The 17,426-nt window shown below is 46.1% G+C and overlaps 1 protein-coding gene across 1 annotated transcript in view; it reads right to left on the minus strand.

The window, feature by feature from the left end:
- The window catches only part of Znf366 (zinc finger protein 366), a 58,998-nt gene that overhangs the window by 14,893 nt on the left and 26,679 nt on the right, over window positions 1-17,426 (minus strand). The window contains exon 2 of the mRNA XM_057789782.1: window positions 1,953-3,289. Coding sequence (XP_057645765.1) covers window positions 1,953-3,275 — 1,323 coding nt within the window. The 5' untranslated portion in view covers window positions 3,276-3,289. The remainder of the gene's footprint in view (window positions 1-1,952; window positions 3,290-17,426) is intronic.

Here is a 17,426-nt window from a genome sequence, read left to right on the forward strand (position 1 = left end):
AGGGTGGGTTCATGTTTCTGTCCAACCATTTAGTTACCATGAAACCTTGAAGTAAGTTCCATGGTCTTTCATGGTGAAAATTTGTCTTCTCAGGATGAAGTGGTGGGGGCTGGGCCCATAACTCCATTGGGAAAGCACTTGCCTTGTATACTTGAAGCCCCGGGTTGGAGCCTCAGCTATGCATAAACCGGGTAGAGGGGTACACGATGCCCAGGCATTCACAGTGCTCACAGAAAAAGCCACGCCCAGCAAGGCCCGTCTGTAATCCTAGCACGAGGAGCACCAGGAGGCAGAGAACCAAGGAAGCCCGGAGGCTCCCTGGTCAGACTCTAGTCAACTGATGAACTCCAGCTCAGTGAGAGGACCTATTTCAAAAAGATAAAGCAGAGAGCCGCAGTAGGCACCTGACATTGACCTCGGGCCTTTCCGTGGGCATTTGCAGATGACTGCACATAAACACAAAATAAAAAAGTAAATGAATAAATAAAGACTTGGGAGCTGGTGCTGGGGTTCCTGAGAGACCTCATCACATCCCGGTGTGTTCACTTTTCAGTCGGAAGCAGACCCCAGTGTCCCTGAGAATCAGCACGAATGAGTTGGGAACCACTACGCAAGCATTCAGTGAACTTTACCGCTCACTGTTTACGTATGTCGCTACTGAAAACACATTGTGTTTACTGATTCATAGGAAACGCATGTCAGAAAATAGGGTTGTTTTTTTTTTTTTCCCATTTGAGCTTCATTTTCTTTTGCCTTGCAGAATTCATATGGTGGAAAATCAAGAACCTTTGATTCCTTATCCACATACACAGGCACCCCTGAGCTAAGCCTATGGTGCTTTTGTGGCCAAATCTAAGTCGAGGTCCTCTGCCAATGGTTCCTGCACTTGGCAGGCTGTTCCCCTTCGATGGTGTCTATAGGTGTCCTTTGTCCAGGAGGACCTATATCTCTGCTGCAGAGCCGGGAAACACTGTGTGTTTTGTCCTAACCTAACAAATGGAACCCAGGAGACCAAAGTGGCAGCATTATCACCTCAGCTGAGCAGTTCGCTCATGACCTTTCAGAACTAAAGGATGGCTTAGAGACCCTGGCTTCCTAGAAGCTTTTCTTGCCAAGAAAACCACTGAGGTCAAAGGTGAGACTAGAGGTCAGTGGGGGCAAAAGTCACCTTTTGGCATCTCAAAATAGACCCAAGTCAGCCCAGCTGGAGTAAGATTCCAAGACACCACTGGGACTTTGCCTATTTTGGCTTGATGACCTCCAAAGCAATGGTTCCAAAGGAGGCAGAAACTAGAGCCTTGGGTCTGTATTTCTCCGTGAAGATCTGAGCCCAGAGAAATTAAAAACAGAGAGAGAAGTTTCCACCTGCTTCCTACAAGAACACCATAAACTCTGACCCTGAGTGACTAGGACAAACGCTGCTCCAGTTTATAGCCACCTGAAGGAAGCAGGTCTCACAGCAGAGCCAGCCAACAAACCAGAAGCAGCCCCTGCTTCAGATGGAAAGAGCTCTCAGAGAATTCTCCAGAAGGAGGCTTTCATTGGCATAACCCAGGCTGGTGGTGATCCCTAACCCTGGAAACAAAATGCCAGGGCTTCTTGGGGGCTAAGCAGAGATATCACAGCAGCCAGCTGCTTCCTTCATCCTTCCTCACTGTCCTCTCCAAATGTCTGTATTGGTAATTTCCAGTCCCACCTTAGATTCTAAGGCTATTCTGGGAAAGGGCTTAATTGATCGTCTACTGTCGTGTCGCTCACTGTTGGCTATGAGAAGCCGGGATGGCTCCCAGGACCCAAGTAAGGCGAGTATCTTAGGCAGGGTCACACAGGTTTTCCTCATTTTAGGTAGGAGCAGCGAGTGTCTCCCCACCCACTGGTCCCCAGCTCTGTTCCTTTCCTGGTTGGTGGCCTAGCAGCCTAACCCCCTCCCCACCGGTACCCCTCCCCCATACCTTGTGGGTGAGCGAGTGCTGCTTGAGGTGATGGGGCTGCACGAACTCCATGCCGCACTCGGAGCAGATGTAGGGACGGATGTCTTTGTGTTTCATCATGTGGTTCTGCAGCTGGCTTGGGTACTGGAAGGTCTTGTCGCACTCGGAGCAGTTGTACTGAATGGGGCCGCGATGCGTGGTGAGATGCCTCTTCAGCTGAGCCAGGGTAGGGAAGTCGAGGCCGCACTCCACGCAAATGTTTTCACGCCCGCTGGCGTGCTTGGCTTCGTGGGCCTTGAGCTCGCTGGGATAGGCAAAGCCCCGACTGCACACGCGACAGTTGTGCGGCTTCACCTCGCTGTGCTGCATCATGTGGCGCTTCAGGTGGCTGGTCTGGGTGAAGGCCTTGTGGCACACCTGGCATTTGTGGGGCCGCGTACCCTGGTGTGTCAGCATGTGGGTATGCAGATGGCTGAGCTGCTTGAAGAGCTTCCCACAGCGGGTGCAGGCGTGCGGCTTGATCCCACTGTGGCCCAGGATGTGGGTCACCAGGTTGTACTTGGAGGTGTAGGACTTGTCACAGGTGGGGCACTGCCAGCGCTTCTGAGCCCCACCCACGTCCACATAGTAGCTGTCATCTATCTGGACGTTCACATCCACCCTTTCCACCTTCTGCTTGGTCTCCTCGCTTTCCAGGGGCTCGACTTTCCGGGGTAACGCTGGCTCAGGGGGCTGCTTGGGCAGGAAGGCGTGCCTGCTGAAAGGGAAGGGTGAGGACGAGGGCATGAAGAAGGGGAACATGAGTCCCGGGTGGACTTTGGGGTAGTAGGGGAAAGGCGGAGGCAGGAAGGCAGGAGGTGTCGGCTGGGGCCACACGGCGCTGGGCTTCACCGGCTCCTGCTTGACGGGTTTGCCCCCCAAGTGTTCCAGGGTGCGGTAGAACTGCAAGCCCACATTGCACAGGTCGATCATCTGAGAGTCGCACTTAGGGCGCTGTGGCTGCGGGAAAAGCAGAGGCAGGTTCGGAGGGCCCAGGCTCTTGCTCTCCTCAGCAATGGCGGCTTCTTCCGCCGGATGGTTGTAAGGCATCTTTGTGGGCATGCTCTTCCGTTTCCGGGACCCTCCTCCCTCGAAGACCTCGGGGAATCCGTCAAGGTCTCCTGGAGGAGGTTCATAGCGAAACTGGGAAAAGGGGCCCCGGAGAACTTCAGGGAAGAGGTGTCTTTGGGGAACCTTCCCTCGGGGAGCCTCCGGCTGTAGGCAATGCGGAAAGGAGGGGGCGCTCTTGGCAGCTGCGTTGAAGGGTCCATCCTCATCCTTGACCATCTTCATTGCCTTCTGCATCCTTGGCAGGGTCCCTTTAAAGAGAAAGAAACTGTTGTGTGGTTTTGCTTTACTTTGTTTTCAACCTTCTTGTCGGAATTAGGATTTGGGTTACGGATCAATACTAATACTTATAAAGAAATACTTTATAATACTTAGAAAGAGTAATACTTGTTTATTTTGACCCTCTGGGTTCGTCTAAACTCGGCTGCTAATGTGGAAAGCACTGGCCAAGGAGAGTGAGATCCGAGGGCCTATTGTAAACTATAGAACCATAGACCTTCGGTACCGTAGAGGCTGGGAGTGGATCTGTTCTGGAAGAAACCTGAACGCTCATCTGTCCCTTGTGTTGCCCCCTTCTCCTCCCTTCTGTTTAAGGTGAAGGTCCCAAGGCCCCTGGAGATGGAACATGTGTTTAAGCCACACAGCTACTCGGAGGAGGAGGAGGAAGAAGAGGAAGAGGAGGATAAAGAGGAGGAGGAGTCAGAACTGGACGCATTCTGTTGCAGCTGTCAATCTGAGTTGTGGTTGTATCTGTCCAAGATGTCGTTAATGTCCCTCATCCCTCTGTTTCTTGCACCTGAAAACCGGTTTCCACCGCTTGTGCTTGGTTGAGTCTGTGCTGCACGGACTAGGCTGTCCAAAGACTGAAAGGGGCTAGACTGCCTGCAGTGCTGAGCTCAGACAGCCTGTGGATGAGCATCCACCCTGAGCGAGGGAAGCTGCTCAATAGAGGAGACCAACATGAAGAGGAAATGTATGGGCATTTCCATGTTCTGAAGTCATTCTGACAGCCATACATTCTAAATCTTCCATCAGAAGCAATTTCAAGTGGGGGGGATTCCAATGCTATGAATTTCTAAACCCATACATATGTTTTTCCCTTCATGCAAGTTAAGACAAGGCAGTCTATGGAGCCTGCCGTGTCTCCCACTAAGCCAGATACCACACCATGGTGGCCCTCTTGGGCACTGCTGAAAGAACCAGTAAACCAAAGTCTGGACCAAGGACACATTTCTTTTCATGGATCTCCTTGCCATTTCTCTTCCTTTTCCGTAAGGACACTGGTAGAATAAACCAGCGGCTGCTTCTGTCTTTTCAGTGAGGCTTCTTGTTGCACAAACCCTCTGAGTTTTGGTGGTCCTTCCTGCTTACTAGAGGCTCTCAAGGAGATAGCAGGCCTACAACATGTAGCGGCTGAACTAGAGCTACTGGATAAGGGGCTGGAATCGGGACCTAAAGTGGTCGAGACTGTGGCTCAGAGTGTAGGATGAGACGGCTGGAAACATCTGCTCACTTTCCTAGAACCTTTGGTAGGACATTGAGTTTTTTACAAATATACAGACATTCTCAAATTATGTGTGGGATGTTCTTGAGACATTTGAGAAGTATAGTGCAATTAAAATAAAAATGGGTTTTTAATATTTGATTACCAAAACAATCAGTTGAGGGAGAAAATCTCCTTATTATATAAATATTTAAACACTGTTTAAAGCTCTTTAGTGAATTGGCCTGAGAACTGAAATAATAATAACACTGGTGATGGTGATGGTGCTGCCTACGACACTTACTTTACATTTAGGAAGTAGGAGGATGGCTCTGTTTTGTTGTTCTTTCTTTGGGCTTGGGCCTTAGTAATTAAGAAAGAAAGCCTGTGTATCCAGCAAATGCAAGTCCTACTTCCTCGCAAAATTCTTATTTACAAAGTGCAAGAGCTCTAAGCACCCCAGACAACTGTAGGAAGTGACAGGGTTAGAGGAGGGGAGATGCCTCGCTTTGTGGCTCCAAGAACATGTAGGTGGGCATTAAAACGAAAGTTGGGCCATGCTGCTGTCAAGTAACACAAGTCGGAAGTGGGGACAGTAGGGACTCCTTGGTGTCTTCCCATGTTTGCTAGATGGTCAGTAGGTTCCGATCTCTAGATTCGCAGAGCTATAAGAGTGTGATCTAGACCAAGAGTTTTCTAGATTAGCCTTCAGGAAAGACTATAGCATCTGAAAACGCAATAGTGATTCTCTGAAGTTTCGCATTAGTCAGAGCTGCTTTCAGAATCCCTTTAGGGAGAGATTCTCTTTGGCGAAGAGGCCAGCGAGACCGAACAGGAGTCTTGAAGGAGGTAAGTGCCTGTCACTATCTGAAGAGCCTACCCCAAAGCAAAGTGGTTTTCTGTTTTACTCCAATGTGGTTAAAATAAGCAGCTATTCCTAGTTTATACTAGAGAGCTTGATTTGAGAATCTGTAGCTAATGGGCAAGTTAGAACATAATGGCTCTTTTGGTGTGCTTTGTTATGCTATTAAGAAAATACTTGAAAGGACATGGCTGGGGATACGTGGCCCCTCTTCTATGGGGAATCTCCCGGGACAGGAGGCCATCAGTGATTTTGAAACCGAAGATGTTTAATTTATTCCCACAGTTATTGTCTTGTTTAATATTTAGTTTGACATTACGAATTGGTCAGCTCCTTTTTATATATCAATAGTGACACTCCTAACATAACCCTAACCTCAAAAGCACACACTTGCAGTTTTATGTTGCCTCCATTAAACTGGTAAGTCAAAGAAATACTTTGAGCAAAGATGCTGCTATTATGAACCAAAGGGCCACTATTACGTTCCCAAAGGCAGAGATTTTATGTATTTATCCTGATATCATACTTGCTTTAACACTTTAAAATGAATTGCCTCCAGCTTTGCCTCTCTAGTCTCTCATTCCTGAAAGAGTATTTTATGTGCCCTAGAATAAAGTCAGTGACCCCAGGAAGTTTTAAAAGGCAGGGGATCCACCCATGGATGTTTGTTCGAATCTGTAAAACAGCAGGCCCCTTCTGCCGAAGAATCTCAGGGAACCCTGCCAATCCCTACAGAGGTCAAGGAGAATTAGCCCTGCTTCCCCCTTGGCCTTCTTGGAGAGCAATCAACTTCAGCTGCTGCTAGGCTTCTAATGCCCCTGGCTTTGAGCACCAGGTGCTGGAAGAAGCCCTGGGGAGTAGGAGCACAACAGCACAGCTCAGGAGAGAAGCAATGCTGGGAAGGGGCAGTGCTGAAGGGCAAGCTCACCTCCAGAGATCACTCATCTTGAACTTAGTCAAGTTACAATTCTGGGTGTCCTCAGGGAAAAAAAAAATATTAATAGACCCTACAACACCTCAAATGCGTTCCACCCACATGCCCGCCTCTATTTCTAAAAATAGATCCTCAGGCATCCAGGCAGCGGCAGGATTCCTGTTCAGGAGGCAAGGGAGACGGAGAGCAGGCGACTAACTGTGAGACCCGAGTCTGGGAAGAGCAGAAATCCTCTACTTGGTGGCCAGAACGCTGGAGAAAACCAGCGGGCCGTGAGACAGTTTCCCACCTGTCCGCGTGTGTCGAAACACCACGCAGAAAGAAAGAACTGAAATTTTCAAGCGAACACTTGTGGGATCATGAGAGGAGCATCGGTTTGGAGCCTGAGGGGTCTGGGCTTGAATGCTGGGTTCATCAGTGGCTGTGGAAGATTGAGCAAGTTAGCTTTGAGGTCTGCTGTTCCCATCTGTCAAATGGGAGCTTGGATATCCCCATATGGTTACAGGCTTAAAATAGAGTGTGAGAAAGTCTATTAAACAGTGTGCCCTTGAGAGGTAAGAGAGTAGATAGAATGGGAGGGGCAGGGTCCACAATCAGTGGATTAATATTGGCTGAAACTTCCATTTTCCAGATAGACACCACTGTCAGTCATTACCGACTGGCATCTTAGCCTCTACTCTACAAGTTCAAAACCAAGGCTTTACTCTTTCGGCCTGTGTTGGTCTCGTCACAAAGGTGAATATGTACACACTCAAAGGGTCAAAGAGCTTGCTAATTGCATGTATTGACAGCTTTAGAGTTTAGAAATACTTCTCCATGTCTCTTTTCCTGTGCTAACGTTAATACCAGACTGCATAGGCAAGCAGTGTTGAACTGGAGGACTGGGAGCTACCTTAGCTTGTGTTAGAGACTGAAGGATTGTCCCTATCCAACACTGGAGGTCACTTGTCTGGGAAGTCTAAAGCTACAGTTGCTAGGACAGTGCTGGATCAACCCTAACAAACCAGCTTGCTGGGCCTTGTAGACTAATGGTTCTCAACCTGTGGGTCGCAACCCCCTTGGGGGTTGAACAACCCTTTCACAGGGCTTACCTAAGACCATTGGAAAATGGCAGGTGTTTAAATCACATTCATAACAATAGCAAAATTATAGCTATGAAGTAGCAACAGAAATAATTTCATGGCTGGGGTCTCCACAACATGAGGAACTGTATTAAAGTGTCAGGAAGGTTGAAAATCACTGTTCTAGGCAGTAGGGAGTAGAGACCCGATCTGTTTTGTCTGATGCTATGTCTCTAGATTCTACTGTGTGCCTCAAAAGAGCTGCTCAGTAAGATGCTTTGAGAGAAGTTATTGGTTAGCGCTTGTATGTAAAGCCCCTACATGAAGTATAAATGTGTGCAATTATCTTACATGATTCAGGTTATGGTGTCTTGATGCATGATGGACAGGACTGGCAGCACCCTCATGGGTTCTAGGGCCGACCTAGCCCTCCTATACTACCTGCTCCCTTACCCCCCAGAGGGCACAGCGCAGTTACTGAAGGAGATACTGCACACAGCCCCTTGGTGAGCAGTTGGTCCCTGGCTAACCCTCAGATGCAGCATTAGCTACACTGACACTATTCTCCAAGTGCCACAAATTTCTGCAGCCTAGCAGGGAACAGATTCCTGAAAAGCCCAGAGGTTATCAGCCATAGGCTCCTGCATAGAGAACAGTCTGTGTGCCCTCTCTGCACTCCTTCGCCCTTAGGAAGTTAGTCTGCTCTTCGTATTGACGGGAAAGACAACTGTAGAATGCCAATCGCTCAGTTCGTTGAGCAGAGAACAGTTTGCTCTCAATGCTGTGCACTCAGACACCAGACTCAGTGGGCATTGGGCCAGGGAGGGAGGGATGGGGTTGACTTGTCCTAAAGCAGTTTGGAACTTACAGTGTCTTCTTTGAGAGACTGTATTCAGTTATAAGGAAATAGGGAATGGACGAATTTAATAATAATAATAATAATAATAATCATAATAAATTTTTCCATCATGTGGATCAATTAGAAGTGCAAAGCCTAAAATGAAACCACGTGGGATTTGGAGGGAAATGCTTCTAATAATGCCCTTTCATTAGGAATTCACCTACCCTACCAAAATATAAATATTCCCCAAATAAAATTACTGGTATTTTGTGGTTCTCATCTGAACTGAAGGTCATTCTAGAAAGTGGTATTAGAAGAGTCATAGTGAGTCAGCATGCCAGGGACAGCCATAGCCCCACTCTTCCACACCGACTTCTGTACATCCTGAAACAGACCCAAGAATATTCACTCTCTCATGAAAGGGAGGAACTGCGCTCTTCATTCCGTGAAGCTTGCCAATGTTCTGTGGCAAGAGGCTGCATGTTAGCAAGCCCTGTGGTTTGCCTCTGTAGTTTATCTTTGAACTCCGCTCTCAACAGGGGTGAAGCAGGGAGGAGATGGGGAGCAGGAAAAGTGTGAGTATGAGAAGCAGTGCCAAGGGGAAGAAGGAGGGCGTGCATGTAGGAGAACAGAAGACAGGGTGGGATAGTACATCCTGCCTGTTCTCTCCTGGCTCATACAAGGGACCTCCTTACAGATCCCTCTGGAAAGAAGCTCTAAGGGGTTTTCCATTCTTTCTGAATCTAGATGGAGACTTTGAGACTTAAGATGCAGTTTCTAATGAAGCGGGAGTTTGCTGAGTTTCTCGGTGCAGGTAATGGGAGGCAGTGGTTCAGTCTCATGTCCCGGGACGGGCAGGAAGTGAGGGGTCCACACGTACATCCTACTGGTGGAGCAGTCTGTCCTCGGAGCAAAGATTCTTCTGCCTTGTCATCCTCTATGTCTGTAGTAAGAGGGGTCCAGAGCCTCATAGCCAGACCGCAGCACCCTTCCGGATGCCTTTCTACCTCCCATTAGTCTTACAAAGCTCATTTCTCCTACTCGTCTAAAGGAAATGGTTTGTCTGCTGAAGGTCACCAAAATACATTATTTGGTTGTAAAATTTGGTCACATAGGAAACAGTTCATTGTGCACCAGAATGCTTCATTATGGGGCCGGCAAAATGATTCTGTGATTGAGAGCACTGGCGGCTCTCCCAGACAACCTGGGTTCAATTCCCAGCACCCACACAGAGACAACTGTCTGGAACTCCAGTTCTAAGGAGTCACAGGCACCAGGCACACGTGCATCCCCTTTCTGGCCTCTGTGGGCACCAGTCCAGTCATGCTCATGGTGCACAGATGTATATGCAGGTAAAACACTCAAGCACATAAAATAAAATAAAAATTTTAGTCAGGTGCTGTGGCACACTCCTTTAATCCCAGCACTTGGGAAGTAGAGGCAGGCAGATCTCTGAATTTGAGGCCAGCCTGGTCTATAGAATGAGGACAGTCAGGGCTTTGTAGAGAGCTCTCGTCTGGAAGAAAACCAAAATCAAACTAAAACAATTCTTTAGTACAACCAAGAGACAATGCAAAGCCAACTGGAGTTTTTTGTTGTTTAAAATCTCCAGAACCCACATGGATCATGGATATATATATATATATACTAATTTTATAAATATGTAAGAAAGCCCTAAAATTGTTTTATATTAGTTATTGTGTGCGGATATGTGTCAGCTTGCACACACGGAGGGAAGAGTAGCCATCTGTGGATTCGATTCTCTGCTTGTACCACGAGGGCTTCAGGGGTCCAATTCATATTCTAGGCTGAGCAGCAGGTGCCTTTACCCTTGAAGCCGTTATGTCAGGCCCCCTTTCAAAGAACGCCATCATAAACAATATCCTCGCAGTGAATTCAGACACTAACTTGCACAGGCCAAAATGGATGTGGGTTTTAGGTAGTGCTTTCTGGAAAGCAGGGTGACTCCGGTGACTACAGAGGCTTGGGTTCTTGGGCAGGAGAGAGTTTGGGCTTATCTGTGTGCGTGTGGCTTGTTTAGAGGAAGGAAATGAATTGAAGATACGGCTTAGCAGTTCTTTTTCGCCTTACCCTTCTCAGAGTTAATGTCTCTCATTTGGATGGAATTTGCCTTCAACTCTCTGGGAAGAAAATGTCCTTAGAACAGCTGTCAACTTTTTGTTTTCCTCTCTGTTCATAGATAAAAGGCGCTGAACGAATTCACATGCGGCTAAGCAAACCTGCGCATGTGCGTTAGGAAGCGTCATTGTGCCCATCTGCAGGTATGGCAGTGTTACAGAAAAGATTGGAAAATGCGACCCTTTGAGTGGCATTCAACTGTTGTGGGCTCTGTGCAGAAGAAACTTATTTTGAAAATGTTATCCAAGCCGGTATTTCTCTGAGAAAAGCAGACAATGCAATGTTTTACATTTTAATTGTGGAGTTTCACAAGTCTGTCTGTTATTTGTCAAAGTTTGTATAGCTCATATAAAAAATTATCCTCATGTATTTAGGAATACATATATATATATAAAATAACGATTAAAGAATTAATTAATACAACAACTAATTAAAGAAAAAGAGCATAAATTTGAGAGGGAGCAAGGGGGTTGTATAAGATGGGTAGGCGGGAGGAAATATAAAGAAGGAAATGATGTACTTATAAGTTCAAAAATAAAAAGAAATTATGCTGAATATAAATTTCAAATAAGTTTTAAAATATAAAATAAATGCTATTTTGTGTATTATTATTATTAAATGAATAACTAGGGATATTTGTCAGATGTCCAAACAGTAATCATGATGACAAAGACCCCTCTAATAAATTCTTAGTTATAAAATGTGCCCAATAATTTGCATATGGATTGTAGACTTGGTCATAAAAATTCAATGATTCTTATGAATTCTCTGTCCAAAAGGAGAACTTTAAATATGGCATATAGTAGCAATGTGTATACTCGTGTGTGTGTGGTGTGTGTGTGTATCCAATTCAACAAGAATATTGTAAGGCAGAGATGGTGTGCTTGGCTTGAAGGTCTTCTAATCTCATTGCATGCTCAGTAAGCAATCTTCTCTAATGGCTCCAATGCTGTTTTAGATGTAAAGTAGTCTGCCGTGAGCTGACAAGCTCACTCTGGTCATCAGAAAACGTACTTGTGCCCCTTGTAAATCAATGGGCTGATAACAATAGTCAGGCCACCAATCACCTTTCTCCGTTATTCTTCGAATCTGATCAACTGAGATCTGTCATAAGAGTGGAACTCACTTATACAGCTCTACACCCAGAGGCCACATGCTGAGTCCCACAGTCCTCACCAGGCCCTTCTCTCCCAGGCAGCTGATCTGAGCAGCCATCTGCCCTAGTGTCAAAACACATTGCATTTGGTATATCTGGGTTTCTGCAACATTCGGGGGCGGCGGGGGTAAGAGAGAAACTGCCATGCTGGAAATTTCATGGGAATGTAGAGGAAAACCTTTCTTGCCACAATCCCTCTCATCTTTGAATTCTATCACTGGTGGTGGTTCTCTCTCTCTCTCTCTCTCTCTCTCTCTCTCTCTCTCTCTCTCTCTCTCTGTTTCTCTCTCTGTCTCTGTCTCTCTCTCTCTCTAGTGTGTGTGTGTGTAACATAATTTACTCAGAAAGTCAGAAACTGGGTGGTCTATAAATGTGTGGAACCAGCAATTGCTTAGGAATTCACTCAGTAATGCCACATTCCAGCTCCCTTTTCTCCTTGATTCCAAGCAAATTCGGGTGTTCTCTGAAGGAAGGATTAACTGTTCAATTTGTGCTCCTCCGGTCCATCCGTGCTAACCCATCCGAGCTAATCTCATTCAAATTCCCTGCCAAGAACATCTCTAATGAGGATGAAATATTGACCAAAGTGTATCTGGGACTATGGTAGCTCTTCAGAAGCTCCCAAGAGCCTCTGCTTCATCTTGGCTTGAGTTTCTTGGTGAATGTCTGCCTTATTTTTTGGCCTGTAAGAATGCTCTGTCGTGTTAAAGTAATATAAATTGATGTGGATGGTCTCTGGGAATACTCAAGGTGACAGTGGTGTTGAGCCTCTAAGAGAATGTGTCACCACAGAGGGTCCCTGGAGGGCAGGCCACGGTACTCTGTCACCTGTGAGTAACAGCTACAGCTTCCTGTGGCATTGTGTAAGTGCCTGTCAGCTCTGGGGAATGTCCCCTGTCATGGACACAAAGACCTGAGACCCTGCTCTTTCCTTTCATTTACGTGGACTGAACCCCCGCTCTGTTGCTTTTTCGCAATGAGCTATTTGCATGCCTTTGCTCCCTCCGCTAACTTTTTACTTCAATATCTTCTCACTTCCTAGTGACTTCTTCCCAATGACTCTGCTCAACAAGCTCATTAAAGAAAATATATACACACAAAACATATATGCACATCTTCTCAGGTACACGTATACATGGCCTTTCCCCGGAAGTAAATACAAAAACCTGATGTCTCTGAGGAGGACTGAGTGGCTAGGAAGGGGTAGGTTTGGGAGCTAAGCAACAGAGTTACTGACATTAGAAAGAGCTGTTCCTATCAGGGCCCATGGGAAGGTGGCTCTGCAGCTGGGCCCTTTTCCAACCAGCACTTTCAGACACCAGCCATGGCATAGCTGTTCAAACACATATGCATAAAAATGCAAACCCATGTTGGTTGTCAAGGATCAAACATTGAGACACAGTAAGGTAGCATCCATCCCATTGAGTAGCTTGGGGGAATCGCCATAGAGGACTTTTTCAGGCGGTTTGATTTATCTCTGATTTTTTCCCCCGGTGTCTTTGGTTGGCATGATAGAGTCCATCATGGTTTATTTCTTGAGTTTACAGTATTGTGATTCAGGCTCAGTCTATCAGGGAAATAAGTATAGATTACAGCTAAGAACCTCTCCTTAGACATCTGTTGAGCAAGCAACTCTGCGCCTGCCCAAGGGTGGGTGCCAGGAACACAAGGCCCTATTGGCTGACCATGTTCAGGGAACTCCATGTCGGGGGAAGAACAGTGACGACCAGATGTGGATTAAAATGTAGGAGCTACCGTGGAGGAATCTTGACCTGGAAGCTTGATTTTTTTTTTAATACAACAGATCCAGAAGCGGAACTCTGTCCCCTTGACTGGCTCAATGAACTGTCTTTCCAAGTGTTCCCTTCTTTAATCTTAAACTATCAGGACACCCAGCAGAGGATGAAGGATCTGTGCAGACGTGAGGGGGAAAGAGGTAAAACCTCTTCTTCCCCAGCCAATGCCCCAGCGTCACTGCCTGCGTGCTCTGGGCAACAGAGGAAGACCTGAGAAGTGGGGCCCCCTCAGGAAGCCATGTTTGTATAAGGAAAAGGACGACCTGTGCTCAACCCTGAGCATTCAGACAGATGAGCGCAGCGTGAAGATTCTGGGTCATGGCAGAACTGTGTACTAATCCAGTTCCCCATCACTCTCATCCTGGAGCTTCTCCTTCCCAGACAGAACTCTGCGAGGCGACCGGGACACTCTCGGGTCTCTCACCATGCCAGGTCATCTCCTGGGCCCCCAAGATGCTTTGGAACGTCTTTCAGGCTGACATAAAATTCCCAACTGTTTGTGCTAACTGCTGAAATGTTAAAGAATGAAGTTTGCTTCGGCCCTCAGCTGGGTTAGTTCCTCCTTCTGTCAGCTTCCACAATCTTTTTCTCACTGGCCTGACTGAGCTTCTGCACTGGGTACTGTGATATGCTGCCTTCTTGTAACCCTGGGTCTCCCAAGGCCAGAAGAGCCTCTCAGCCTATCTACCCTCTCTAGTGCTGTGGTTGATACTTTTAAGGGACATATTTTCACAGTCCAAAATTGTCTAGCCTTCGATTTGTATTCTGTTCTTGTATAATTAACAAGGAAATAAAAACTACAACAATAACAGAGAAGTCTGTGGGATCCCTTCCTTTTCATCTTCCCTTTGCTCTGATTTTTGCCAGCAGACCTAGGGATTTCTTTGTGGAGGGTTAGGGTTGGTCACAGAAAGGAATGTGGGTTCTTCCCAGGCCTGATTCTTAAGCACAGATGTATTCTAGGGGTTTGGCCTGCTGTGTGATATGCAGATATTCCTGGAAAGAGAGCTCAGCCTCCAAGAGGGAGGATTCCTTGTAGAATCACCTCCTTGGGCCCCCTCATCCTTTTTCTGCCCCTCAGATGTTTTCTGTGTTAAAACACAGTAGCACCCCAGGGCTTTTTAGTGTTGCAATCTTTCTGATTGCGACAGTTTTCTTTACCAACTTCTTCCTTCTAGTAATTTTCTCCATCTATCTCCACACGTTAGCTTTGTGCAGAGCAAGAAAATAGCAAACCAGTAAGTGGGCTTATCAACACTTTCCATCTTGCCCACTGCTGGGCAGTTATCACAGACTCTTGTGATTGCTCCTGGGAAGTGACTGACACCTTCCCTCTTCTTTCCGTCATTGTACCCAGAACTCTAGGTCAAATGTCCACTTCACACCCAACTCCCTCCCAACGACTTCCAACTGTCCTCCTGGGTATTTCTTCCCTTCCCTTCCATGTATGTCCATTTTGTATAATGTCCACTCCACCCATAAATACGTGGTTAGTTTTCCTAAGACAATTCTGCTCAGGAACCTAGGTAGTAGCATATCACGGCAGCTAGACATACTGTGTGGAGACGCTAATTGCACTCAGAATATCTGGATGACCATTCAGAATTTTGTTTTTAATTGATTCACTACATTCTCTCAAGATGACCAGAAGCCTTTTCTATGCTCATGCCTAGTTACGTCTCCTCTCTTCCAAATCCTGTTACCTGTGCCCTGTGACTGAGCCCAATATTAAATACAAGTTTCCCTCATAGTTTATTTGGATTATTTCATGGGTAATTCCGTTTTCCCAACGGTTGCCTAAGCTCCCAGCAGCCTGACATTCATGGATTGTGATCCCCGCCTACACCCTTCCTTGTGCTGGTCACAGTACTGTTGCTTGACTCTGGTTGTTTCATTATGTGCTGTTCATAAAGCAGTTCTCCCTGTGGCTTTAAGAGCCTATATGAATTGCAAGTTGAATCTCCATCTGATAAGTTAATATTTGCATTGATTGACAGTTCAGAGTCAGAATGAATTAACTGGCCATGTGGAGAAGTTTGCCACGGCCAACATTCTCGCTGTGTGTTAGTTCTTGCAGCGAGAAGTATGTTTGGATTCGCATGTTGTTTATAGAGCAGATCTTGATGTTGACAATAAACCTCTAACTCCTTAAATCTGGGTTTTTAGCACAAAGAGGAAGTGAGATCAAGACTATGGCATCCTGACATTAAAACAAAAAACAAAAAAACCCACAAAACCATTTAAAAAATTCTCAGTTACCTGGCTCCTGGGTGGGCCTGCAGCAAGACCACATTGTTGAGCCATCGATTTCAAGAGCTAGGTTTTGTCCTTTATGCAGAGGAGCAGAGAAGAGGAGAGGGGACAAGACACAATGATTGAACCTGTCAGCTGAATCACTCCGTAAGCTGATGGAAATTGTCATAATCTTGACATCTTAGAGAATGTTCTTTTGTCCTCAGGTTATCAGGTTATTGCAACTTCTTAGTTTTCTGCTTTGTTTTCTTTTCAATGAAATAACACCATAGTCCCACCCTCACTTTCTTCTTCTCTGTCTCAGATTTGTATGCACACTTGTTCACACACACGCACAAACACATACAAGCCTTAGGAAAAAAACACATTTTACATAACCTGCCACACTGTTTGTGTTAAACTAACAATTTTTTTTTATTCCCTTTGAAGACAAGAACCTTCCCTGAACTTCTTTCTGTGTGGAATCCTCTGCCATCTTAAGTATAGAACATATTTAATTGAACTTCTCAATCTGCCTTATTGAATAATGATTCCTAACCTGAAGATTACAATGACACTATTTTGTGTTTTAATCTCATTTTTTTAAAAAAAGAAAAAAGTGTTAGAGAAAGAAAGGTTGCAAGAAAGAATGTTTCTTTTGAAATTTTCTTTTCAGGGAACAAATGCCCACATGAGTCCTTTCTAAACACCTGTGAGGTGCTCTAGGACAAGGATCGTCTGTAGAATCTCAATGTCTTCTGAGGGCTCCCCTGAGAATCTTGCCATCTTTGTTCCAACACAGAGGATCCTGTGAGGGACACCAGGACCTATGCAGAAAACCTTCCTGGGGCTTCAGGGACTCGAGAGCAACTATCAGAATTGGGTGGCCTTCATCACCACAAGCAAGACTCCCGATGGGTAGGAGAGAAGGACATCTAGATGAAGTGTGTGAGGCAGATGCCTTTCCTCCCAGCTGGGGAAATTGACGAGAGAGCAAAGGACCACAGGTTCTCTGAGTTGGAAGGAACCTGAAAGGTTTGAAAAGCTAAGCAGAGTCCTAAGTTCCTGAGTGAGCTCAGTTTCCACACTGACCAAAGCTGGCTCATTATGCCCACCTTAGCGGTGGCTGAGTTGAGTGAATTGTCGCGCAGTGTGCCCACACATGATAAATAACCCTTTGATAGTTACAAGACAGAAAATTGTGTTCAATAAATGTTGTCAATAGGACATTTCTTCAGAGGGTCACCAAAGACCCTTGGATTAGTGGAAGAAACAAGTGGAACTCACTTTTTTAAAAAAAAAAGCAGACTAGTTCAAGATATGCCCTATTGGATGAAAGATGTGTCCACTGGGTAGAAAGGTAAGGGCAGAGGCATCCTTGAGCCAAGGTCTGCCTTGTGAGAGTACCCTCACTACCATCCGTTAAACTGTGAAACCTAGGCTCAGAAAAGGCAAGGAGGCTAGCCATGCTGGACTAGAAACATGGTCTGGTAGCTGGTCCTGAACTCTAAGAGAGCTCACCAAGCAAAGAAGCAAATTCTGAACCAAGGACAGTCTGAGTAAAATTACAAAATACCCTTACCCCAGCCCCATTCTTTTATAGCCTCACGTGTGTTGCACTGTCAGAAAAGAGTATATAGACTATTCAGACGTTTATTGTCTGACTTGCCCCACTAGATCAGACAGTTGGCCAATGTTCTTGTTTTATTCCTCTAGAAGAGGGACCAGCACACAGTACGGCTCGATGCGTTAGAACCAGCACATAGTAGGTCTCGATGCGTTAGAATCACTTGGAGAGCTTTAAAGGTACACTACTCCTTTTCTCCCTAGACTTGATGACCTGAGGGTCTTTGGGCAGAGGCTTAGGCATCCATGTCTTTAAAG

Source organism: Chionomys nivalis, chromosome 15 (assembly GCF_950005125.1).
Source record: "Chionomys nivalis chromosome 15, mChiNiv1.1, whole genome shotgun sequence".
Taxonomy (NCBI): domain Eukaryota; kingdom Metazoa; phylum Chordata; class Mammalia; order Rodentia; family Cricetidae; genus Chionomys; species Chionomys nivalis.